The following is an 11,732-nucleotide window of genomic DNA, read 5'->3' as shown; positions in this document are numbered from 1 at the left end:
CGTGATTAAAGTCTCAGGCCGGCCTTGATAAAGAGATCCCATCTCAACAACATTATAAGACACTCTCCTGCAGTGTTCTGCCTCATGCTTTTCACATCTGTGTTGCAGAGCGTGGAGTGAAGCCCGGATGGATACGGAGGTAGATGGGGGGCCACAGAGGGACTTTATCATCTCCACTTGGCTGACAATGCCTTCCTGCCCAACAATTTTCTTATTCGACTTATTGATAATCTGCACATTCTTGATACTACCTGCCATACGACTAAAGACGGCTCTAGAATAGTGAGACTGAGGAGAAGCGCCACTTTTGATGAATGGATGAACAGTGATGAAAATAAGATATCCGAGGAGCATGAGCGTAGAGGGAGGGGGGGCAGCGTTAATCCAACAACCCAGAGAGAAGGAGCGAGAGTGAAAGACAGAGGCAGAGAGAGAGAGAGGGGAGGAGGAGGAGGCAAAAAGAAAGATAGCCTTTCGGCTGTGTTCTGTCAAGGGAGAAATTACACATTTACGGAGGTTTTTTCAGGCAACGACGGGTTCCATAGATCAAACCACTGGATTTATGAGCCAATTTTCAACATGAAATATAGACACAGAGAATCCATTTTGCCCATGTTTACTTTTCCTTCTCCCACTTTTTCTCTCTCAGTCAAATGGCCTGCAGAGAGAGGCAGGGCCTTCCAGTTTTACCTGGGCCGCCGCCGCCGGAGCTGTAAATAAGGATCACTATGATTGGAATCTATTACACCCCAGGCCAGAGGACTGTAAAAGAATGCAACATACAGGAAGGAAAAATTCATTACATGTAATAACGACTCAAAAATTCTCACAAAGACCCCAGGAATGAAAGTAATCTGGGATTTATTTACATTTATTTACAAAACTATTTTTGCACAAAAGCAACCAAATTACAAAGACCAAAGTCTGGATGAACAAAGAAGAACGTGCACGTTTTTAAGATGGTCAGCATTTAAATGCTGCGCTGGAGATCCGTCACCCAATCAGGTGCTCTGGACAATCAGATACATGATGAAGATGAAAGAAAAGACAGGAAAGTACAAAAACAACAACAACAGAGAATTATGGCCTCAGCCGTTACACGGCTACTGTTCAAGCAGCTTCCACAGGATTAACAGCTGTTTTCCTCAAAACAGGAAGCATTTTCTGGTGTTAGTAAAGAAATACTTTACCTTTTGATGGTGGTTTATGAAAATGTATCATTCTTATGTGACCATTATTTTTTGTGACAGGTCTTCTAGTGCTGTTTCTAGGGAAATGAGAAGTGTCTTGAAATGAAGGAAAATAAAAATCCATGGTGATGAAGGTCTGAACCCAAACCAAAGTCATCATTTAGTGAACAAAATGACTGTCAACAGCAAATGCAAAAAGTCTCTCTAATCCATGTACAGATTATTTCATCAGAACAGATATTTGATGATGAAGAAACATTCAGACGCTTTCTATCAATTTAACTAGGACTATAAAGGAGACTATCTGCTTTGAATTTTGTTTTTGTGGATAAAATATTTCGATACGTTTTACTGCATGTTTAAACCTACAGCTAAAAATGAGGGTTAATGCAATTTCCAAGCATATAGTCAACAGGAGGAAATATGAAAAACAGCTTAATCTTCGTTAAAATCATGACAAAATTTAGGGGGAAAAAACGACAGTTTGACTCAATTCCTCCAACTTGCCTGATAAGTTAGGAGGATGTATAAAAAGAAATGATTGGAGAGAAATAAATTATTCAAAAGTTGTTGAACTGAGTGTTAAAAATATGCATTTCAAGTTACAATTATGGAAATTAATTTTAATCTCTCGTTAAACGCAAAAAAAAAATGTAACTATCTCAACAAACTCATACAAATTCTGACTGATTGATTTAAAATTTAGTTTATTTTAAATCATTAATTTTGAAAAAAAAATCGTCCTAAAAGAGAGTAAATATGTCATTGCATTTAAATACGATTGCAAAGTATCAATTTAACCATTCATCTAAAAAGCTCATTTCTGCAGACAGAAGCAAAAGTTATCCTGTTTTTTTAGGTTGTTTTTTTTTTGGCCCTAAAACACTATTAAGGCTCTTTGAACAAAAATACATTTTTCACCAAAAATGAACAGAAAAGGTCACAATTGTTTAAATAAATGACGCAATAGCTACATTAATTTGTTTAAAAGGTCCACCAGTAGCATAAAATTGCGCATACACACAGACAACCGCGCTCCCTTCATCTGGCAAACTGTAAAATTTGCATAGAAATTAATGTCTAAGTAGGCTAACTGGTATAATTGACATGCAATTAGCAATATTATGAGGGGCACCTAATGAAGTTTCAGTTGCTGTGCTTAATTATCATATTAATGAAGTCATTAGTTGTCACTTAACTTAGATGACAGGTGAGGTAAGAATGTCGTGATCTTACAAATTCCCCAACAAATGTGGATTCAGCCCCAATTACCCAGAATGCAAACCCATTGTGGCTGAGGCTGAAAAGGCAAAGAAGGAAACACCGAAACAGCAGTTAGAAAAAAAAAACGAATTTATTCAACAATGAGCTGTAGCATTTTCAATGTCACCTGAGAGAAGAATCAATCTGTTCCTAAATGTGAAGAAAGGGCAGCGGGTGGAGACAGCCACCCCCTCTGTGGGCTAATATCAAAACACATCTCCAGTAAACACTACAATATGATTAGGCTACACAGGAAAACCCTAAGCAATAACAACCCTTAGAACGCTCAAATGAGCATTTTGGCTGCAGGTCCACCCGCTCCCTAACTCTGTCATTCCAATTCATTTCAATTACCCGCTCATTCCCACCTTCTTCCCAATGTCCCGATTAGCTCAGACTGGCAATTTACAGTTGCACTCGCCACATCTCAGGTCGACCAGTGGTGGAGGAAGGGAGACGAGCAGTAATGGAATGAAATGTCACTCAGTCGTCGCCTTTGTCACAGCCAGATGGAGAGGGTTTGGAAAGATCTAGTTAGTAAGTGAGGTGTAGGTCTGTGTGCGTGTGCACAGACACAGTTGCTTCTGTGTAAATAGACAGTAATATAGTGTCCGGTTCAGTTGTGTCCGTGTTGGCCGGGCATAACTCTCCCCAGTCATCAGAACGTGCGACCCCCCCACTGTTCTTCAGGCTGTCCCGGCACTCATTAAGGCTTCTTTGCTTTTTTCACAGACGATGAGCTGGATGCCGATTCTCTCCGTTTGCGCTGCAATGAAAGACAGAAGACGGTCAAGGTGGCGTATGTCCAGATTCAGTGGCTGTCTGCTCACCCAGGTGAGGTCCCAGGTATCTGAACCTGAGCTGCAGCAGCACACCGACGCTCCATGATAATGGCTTTGTTTATGCCTTCAAGCTGATCTCCAACCACAAAACAATAGTGGGGAGTCCCACAACAAGGAGCCAGAGTTCAGCCATTAGATCCGGAAAAAAGACAGATGCCAATCACTGACTGTGTATGTATGAGAACTGGACTGAGTGAGTGTGACGTCCCCCAAAGAAAATGTACTCTCAGCTCCAACCAAATGAATTCAGTTACCATGTTTTTTGCAATATGGATGGCGATGTGTTTGAGCCAGACGACGTCAGTAAGCGTGTCTTGGTCCAAGTCACTGTCTCTATGGCAACCACTCACCAATAAGAAGTCAGCGTGTTGGAACTCCACACACCTGCCACTTTAAAAGGGATAAACAAAATCTGTTGTTTAAACATTTCGGACGTTGGATGCGGGGGCCAGCGAGCACCACGTGCTTTAATTGAGGCATCTGATTGGCTGGTTTATAACTTGAACTTGATATAAAGACGAGATAGGGGAAAAAATGTGGCAGAGCAAGAACGGTTCTTCTGACCAATAAAGTGACCGAGTCACAGCTGTTTATTTCTCTATAGAAATCTATGGGATTTTGGCTTCTTGGAGCCAGCAGCTATTTCTTGTTTGGAATATTGGGGGGGGGGGTTTGTTCCTCGTTTAAATGGTGCCAATCAAAAGACAATTCTAGAACAAACTCACTGAACTCTTAAGCCTTGGATACAAAAAGTTGAGAACTGCAGGGCAGCTTGTATCTAACTTACTGGTTTGACATGGAAACCAGTAAGAGACACATGGACAGGTGTGCTCAAACGCTGCAGGTAAATACCACCAAACAACAGGTCTGGGGTTTATATCATCAAGAAAGCATGAACTCTGGGATGTGATAGTCTCACAAACTGTAATGTCATTGTGTGTGTGTGCATATTTATCGACAGATCTGTGTGTTTGGGGCTCAAACACATTTCGTACGAATACGAAATGGAAAAGGACAATGTGGACGCTTGTTTAAATCTTCCAAAGAAAGAAATTTCAAACAAAAATAAAAAATTGAACTTTATTCTTCTCATAGAGCAGAAATTCACCCATAAAACAAAGAATAAAAATTAGTTTCTGGGTTTTGTTTCTAATCACTGACCATAATTTGCATGAAGTAAAGACTTACATTACAGTTGTGTACAAGGACAAGGAAACGGAGAAAAAAACCTCCTGATGATTACATCTTAAGAAATTATAAAAAAATGTAAGAATAACCTCGTCAAGAAAGTTTTTCAAAATAATCTTAGTTTAAGAAAACATGTTTTATTGACAAAAATGTTTTTTTCATTTTGGCACATTTATGCTCATTTAAAGAACATTTTTTAAATGTGAAGACTCTTTGAATTATTTCTAGAGGGCCTATTTTTGCTGTGGAAAAAAGGTTTTTCCTGGTCATGTAGATTGACGAGACATTTGTAGCTTTACGTTGTGCTATTGCTTTTTGAGAGGAATTGAACCCTCATCAAATGCTTGTAAGTCGATCAGTTTGCTATTCCATTTCTTGTGTCCTAAACTTAAAGAGAGGATCTATAAATCATGCCAATAATCAAAACCATTTCAACAGCATTGCAACATGTTTATATCCAATATTAAGTTACATTCTTGATGTTTTTTACATTCTCATTTATCTTGGCATACATGTGAAAATTGATGAAGAATAATTTTGCAGGACTATTTTGGAATAAGTGAGGCTGATTGAGGAGAACTATGGCTAAAGACGTCAATCAGCAGATATCCACTCTACAATTTGAATGTCCACACGCTGTTTCTGTCAGGACATGAGCTGCTACAGTTAGAACCCAAGTAAGAAAATGAGAACAGACGGTACATTTGGAAAACTTTGGGTCTGATCCACACGGACTCACCGAGTTAGGAGTGAGCGGTGCTCCTACAACATCAATGATCTGCTCCTTGGCCTCCACCTTGATGTCGTCGGCACTCAGCCAAGACTGAGCTTCGGGCCCCGGAGTGGACGATGCGTTGCTGTTCAGGGTGTTGAGTTCCCCACCCTGTGAACCGGCGCTCGGTCCCAACATGGGGATGCCACCGCAGCCAACCGCGCTGCCAGCCTTCAGCAGGGCCTCGTAGCGGTGACGCAGCATCTGCTGCTCGTACTCACAGTTGCTGTGAGCTTGTTTCAGCTCATACAGCAGCACCAGGTCACTGCGAAGTTCATTAAACATTTGAACTATCTCCTCTGTAGGCATCGGGTTCAGATCTAGATCCAGAGAAGCAAAGAAGAAGCAGAAAGTGAAAAAAACGTATTTACCATTGTGAGAATACTACTGCAATATTACAAATGAAATACATAAAAAACCTGCAGTCATTTGTAAAGCCCAGCAAAAAATATAGTAAACTAAGAAGTGATCTGATTGCGTAGAAAAATATAATTCTCGCTTAAAAGCAAACATTTGACCTTTTATTTTTGGATCGTGAATCATAAACCTCCTCAAAAACTAAAGGCCAGGACACAGACATATATGTATGTATAGAGAGAGAGAGAGACAAGACAGTTATTGTGCAAACATAATTCTCTTCTATGACTTAAACACACCTTCTACACGTTTGCTCAAGTAAAGACCAGCATCTCTGATTTGCTAAAAAATGACTTCACTGCCATCTGCTTCATTCGAAATGGTTCAAAATATCATTAGTGCAATAAAGTTCATAGTGTCTGTAATTATTAACTGACTTCTTGGTTCTTTTGTTATCAAACACGGGTTGGTTTAACATACCTGACATGTAAACATGACAGGTATGTTAAACCAACCCGTGTCTGACATTAAAATCTCATCTTCAAGTGAACGGTTTAACTTCAGAAGATCCTTAAAACCAAAATTCTGCTTTTTCAAATTAGAGGAGGAAAAAACTAATAATATTAATTTAGCATAAACCAAAAAAAAAACAAACTAAAAGTAGCAGGTAAGGTACTCTTCTTTTCGGTGTAAATCTAGAGTGTAAATATAACCAATTGTAACAAATGGATTTATAAGGACGTAATGTACAGACCTTTAAAATAAATTCTTATTTTAGAATACAGGGGGAGTTAAGATAACTTGATTTGTTTTTTTCATGCAGGTTAAAAGGTATTAAAGACAATAACTACCCTCCTAATTTTGACTTCTGCTCAGAGATACTGCAAAAAATCCCCAAATAACTAAATAATCCTCATTTAACATAATCTATTTGATTTATAAATGACAGTAAAATAACATGGGCTTATTTGAAAAGTTTGGGGTCTAAAAGAACGGAGTGGTGTAGCTTAATCTGAAAAAGTGGCTTCTGTGAAGATATAGTGTAATAAGATCTTCCACTGTATCTTATTAATGCAGTAAAGAATCAGGCGTTGTTCACTTGCCGCTACATATTCCCTCATTTTAAATATCTAACAAACACCAAATTTGCATTTTATTTATTGTTATATCCTGATTTATAAACCCTCAGATGATTGGGTTTCCACACATTTTTTCTCCACTAAACATTTTTAAAAAAAAAACACTAAAACTCTGAGTTCAGCTCCTTTTTCATAAAGCTGAACTCAGTTGCAACTTTCTTCCTAAGCCGAGCTCACGCTTTGCTGAACAGGAAAATTATAAATGCAAAAGTAAATGTGAGCATATTGCAAATGTTTCTTGGTACTCACCCACTCCTTGCTCTACCAGGATCTGCTCGATAGCCTTGATTTTTTTCTGCCCAACTGAGCTCGGCATTTTCATCTACAGAACACACAGACGGACGGACGGCATCAGTGCTACGAGGATAAACAGCTCCACCTCTGGAGTTTTAACTCATATGAAATGCACTTCACTGGTCCAGATCAAAACGTCTTTATCCACTGAACTCTTTCTGACTGATTAGCAAGAGGGGCTCTCCACTTCTTTAGCCGAGCTAATGCACTTTCCATAGAGAGCAGCCGCCCCTCATCAGTCTTGAAGATGAATGGGAGTCTTCCTGCTGGCTTCACAGATATTAGCTGGTCAGCAGCTGAATTAATCATAACAATGATGATAAGAAATGGAGGTCTTAAGTGCTTTTGCACACATATATCAGGTGAAGCATCAAGCATTCCTTTTTTCTAAAGTTAATCCCATTGAAATGATGTTGATTTAAAAATGTGAATTTCTTTTTTAAATCAGTTTAACATCAACTCAACAACACCAAAAAACAAAACTAACAGCATTCATTTTGACTAATACAGTTGAAATTTGGTTTTTGATTCACATTATTCCTTTTTTTTTTTTTTTTTTTTTTATAGATTAGACAGTCAAAAAGCGGTATAACGCGGACAGTTTTGGAGTCACAACAGCAATAGGAAGCTCTACACACCCTCTGACTCCGCAGGGTGACACCAGCTGATTTAAAGTCGGGGAACTTGATGCCCGCAGTCTCTGGAACAGCCTACAGAAGAACAAACACCAGCAGTTGAAACAGAAATGAAGTCGTTTTAAGGAGCAACCTTCTCACAAAAACTATAAAACAGAATTTAAAACTCATCTCGACACAAGGAAAGGTTGAACAAGTGTTTTAATAAGGAAAACCGGTAACTTTTAGTTTAATGATAGATTTGAATGAAGCCTATTTTCATAGACATAATTGGTTTCCACAGTAGTTTGTTCCAATCAATATGTTTGGTTGCATCACGTACCGGTTTTTCTGTTTCTCTTTTCTGTGGAATCTTCTTCTTAGAAACTCTCTTTTCAGCTCGTCTCAATTCTGTAGTTGTGTCCGCTGCTTTGATGAGTTTCTGCAAATCTTGAGCCTTTTTCTCCCGCTCTTTCTTCCTGTTTTCAATCTTCCTTAGCTCCTGAATAAGATACTCCTCTTCTGCCACCTGCAGGAAACACAGGAGAAATGCAAACTGAGCACTTTGAACACCTGCTTTGTGATTGGGTGGCAGATTTGGCTACACTTGGCTGCACTGCAACAACATTCAGGTACATGACTTACTTGCTCTGGTGTGCGGTTAAAAAGCTTATCAAGCTGCTCCTTACGTCGCCTCTCGTGAGCAGCATCAAAAATGTATATTTTGGGCTCCGTCCCAGTTGCTGCCCGAACTTTGGTCAGTTTACCGCAAATACTGTAATATCGCTCCTTCAAGTCTTCCACGGAGCGTTTCTGTAAAATTAAACAAAAAAAAGTGGCTACAAACCTGTGTTTAACTAAAAGTTATTATCTTTTTTTGCTTTGTGGTAATTGTTTTGAAAGAGATGAGGGATTTGACATTACTCTGTACTGCTGGTAGTCATAGCGATCATGAACAACTATAAAGCGCAGGTCAAATCGCTTGCAGAGGTCAAACAGGTGGTCCGTCTCTGCTTTAGTCCAACCATCATCATGGAGATACATCTGATACTCCTGCTCGGAGTACACTGGTACTTGCACCGTCTAAAAACACAGTAAAACACAAATACTGAAATAAAACTATCCATGGGAATCACTATAGACCTCATGTGTGCCTTTATTGAGTTACAGCATAGCTGAAAATGAGACTTTTTCAACCGTACCTTGTTGAAGCGAGCAAACGGGTAGTCCTTGCCCTCTTCTGCCACTCGTCTCCAGTGGTGGAAAATGGCTCCATCCCTTCGGGCTGGATTTGTGAAAGGCATCCATTTCCAGGGTCGTACCTTTTTACAGCCTAGCTTGGCTTTGACAGTTCTGTAGCCCTGAGTTGTATCACTGGGTAGCAGAGGGGGGGCATCTCTGTGGACAAACAGCTAAATATTTAGGCTACTGAACTGATGACCTATTTTTAACAGGATTTGTTAAAGTCCCAATCTAATTTATAATAAAAGCGTCTCCAGTGGTCTTTTAATCGTTATTACGCCTTTTTTTTTTTTTTTTTTTAGGAAAAAATCAAAAAACCTGTCTTTTTCTAGGACATAGTTTCAGTAGAATACCAGTAGTTCATTAGAGATTTGCCTTTGAGTTGTGGGCGGGACTGTTTTCTACTACTACCTCTACCTCTAAAACACACCTGTGTTTTACTTAACGTATCCCACTATTTATCCAACTTTATGCATTTTAAAGTCCAGTTTAAATTAGACAACTAACCAACAACATGAATTAAAATATAATGCAAATATATCTAGTTTATTTAATTGTTTATTTTTTTTTATGGTGTGAACGTTTCAATAAGAAAGGTTCACACTACTGAGAAACACTGAAAGATATTACAATTCAATTTTTCTAAAAAAAAAAAAAAAGAGGTAAATTAAAAAACAGGAAAAAGGGAAGAACAGGGAGAAACTGTTCAAAAATTAAAAAAAAATATAAAGACTTTCAAAAAGCAATCCCAGAGTGACCATACAATATAAACTATTATTTTTTGTTCAATAGTTAATTGTAAGGAGAAAAAAAATGGTAAAAATAAATAAATAAATGAACCATAAAAAAAAGTGTCAAACTTGTACATGTTATCTGGAAGTCTCTAAAAATCACAGTAAACTTAGACTGTATTGTTTTTTTTAAACAAGCTATATTTTGTACAGAAGTACAAAACATTGAAATAATAATAATCCATACTTCTTGTCCGAGTAGAGAAGAGCATAGACCTCTCTGTGCATTCCCTCTGGCCTCTTGAAGGTCAGTGTTTCCGTTGCCTTCTTTGTTTTTTTCTTAAAGAAACGGAGGAGACATTTGTTAACGAAACAGGACAGAAATTTTTAATAAAAAAATTGGGGTTAGGGTTGCATAGCTTAGATATTAGCAATATTTGAATGCCATAGTTAAATAAACTGCACAGAACAGAATGTGAGAGGAAATATTAAAACGTTAGTTTTTCTACCTTATCTGAGTTGATGAGGTCTTTCTTGCTGATAGGACCGTCATTATCTCCTCCGCCCAGCTCAAGAATATCCCTAACATCAGCACCAGTAGCCATGTTTTTTCTATCTCTCTGTCTTATATGCTATTAAACCTGTCTGCACGAACCAGTGCATTTAAAAGCGCCGCTCCATTCAGTGAATGATGTAGAGCGATTCTAGCTAAAGGCTAACGCTACCATACCGTAATCACAAGCCACTGTTATATTAAAAATAATATATAGCCAGACAATAAACTGTTACTATTTTTAATGAATGTAATAAAGATTCTCAGAATACGCAATACCTAGAGCAATAACGAAGAAAATTAACTAGTTATTTCATAAAGACCGGACAACGGTTAGCTAAAAACCAATCAACAACTTCCGGTCGGGAGTCGATCCATTCAGTCTCGACCCGCACAATAAGTTGGGAGTCGCCCCCTTGTGGTGTGGCGACACCCACAAGCCATAAGGAGAAAATTTAAAATTGGGGTTAAGAGACACATTTCTCTATCGAAGCGATTCTGTAGCATAAATAAAAAGCAAAGTCAAAACCAGAAATGCTTTTTCATTTTCAAAATGAAGCTGCATTTTTTGACTCAAAAATAAAATTCTGAGATTTTCTGAAGGACAAGGGTTCTTTGAGCCCGATAAAACTGACGACTATCCTGAAGAATCAAGTGGGGGATTATAAACTCGCTAGAGTCTTGAGAGATGGGAACCAGTTGATTGTTTGTAGAAGTGAGGAGCAGAGGGACAAGGCCTATAAAATGAGAGAAGTGGGGAAACATAAAGTTCTTAGTATGAGCAAGGTAGAACTGGGAGGTCAGGGGCCAAGAGGAGTGATTTGGGGCTTACCCGTGGAGATGTCCATTACAGAACTCAAAGCTAACCTACGAGGGGCAGAAATAAGAAAAGCAAGGACATTAAGTGTGATGGTGTGAGGAGGGAATATGTTCCTAAACCCATTAGATGTTTTCACTGCCAGAGATTTGGACACATTTCTGCTGTATGTAAAGGAGACAGGAGTCAGATAGTATACAGGACAGGAATGTTGAGGGGAGAGTTTGGTTAGATTTGAAGAAGCTGGTCACGCTTGTGGCTGGAGTTATAAATGGAACACACTGGAACATATATCGTATGTCAGTGTAAAAGATGTACATGTGACAATAAAAGGATTCTGATTCTAAATGCAAGGATGGTAACTAAGTGGAAACTAAAATGAAAAGAATACAAATCATTGTGAAAGCAGCGGCGAAACATTTGGACATTAATGAGTTGACATGGTGAGGTACGTTTGACAAAAAAAACCGTGTCTGATAAAAAATCATTTAAGAACTCAGTTAAATTTTTAGACACAATGAACTTTATTGAATCAAACGTGAAACTGTTTTGAACTGAAAATGATTTGGAGAAGTATTGGAGCAAGTGCATAGTTTTAGGTATCTTGGAGTTATATTTGATACAAAATTGAAATGGAGAGAGAATATTGATAGTATAGTAGGGAGATGCAAGGGGAGCCGGTTTAGCTCGTGTTGGTCTGCATCACCTTCCATCCTTGAAACCAGGTTCG

General features: G+C 38.6%; 1 protein-coding gene across 1 annotated transcript; it reads right to left on the bottom strand.

Moving 5' to 3' along the window:
* Positions 1–2,525: 2,525 nt before the first annotated feature.
* Positions 2,526–10,569, bottom strand: dmap1 (DNA methyltransferase 1 associated protein 1). The gene is made up of 10 exons (XM_011473858.3): positions 10,142–10,569; positions 9,880–9,971; positions 8,862–9,057; positions 8,584–8,742; positions 8,305–8,472; positions 8,003–8,188; positions 7,684–7,755; positions 7,001–7,073; positions 5,223–5,575; positions 2,526–3,219 (listed from the first exon to the last, which is right to left on the bottom strand). Exons 1-10 carry the CDS (start codon positions 10,235–10,237, stop codon positions 3,160–3,162), a joined length of 1,455 nt encoding a protein of 484 aa, XP_011472160.1. The 5' UTR covers positions 10,238–10,569; the 3' UTR covers positions 2,526–3,159.
* Positions 10,570–11,732: the final 1,163 nt, after the last annotated feature.

This window comes from Oryzias latipes, chromosome 4, assembly GCF_002234675.1.
Source record: "Oryzias latipes chromosome 4, ASM223467v1".
Classification (NCBI taxonomy): Eukaryota; Metazoa; Chordata; class Actinopteri; order Beloniformes; family Adrianichthyidae; genus Oryzias; species Oryzias latipes.
Note: the sequence above shows the minus strand (reverse complement) of the source record. Positions and strands in the feature narration are given on the sequence as shown.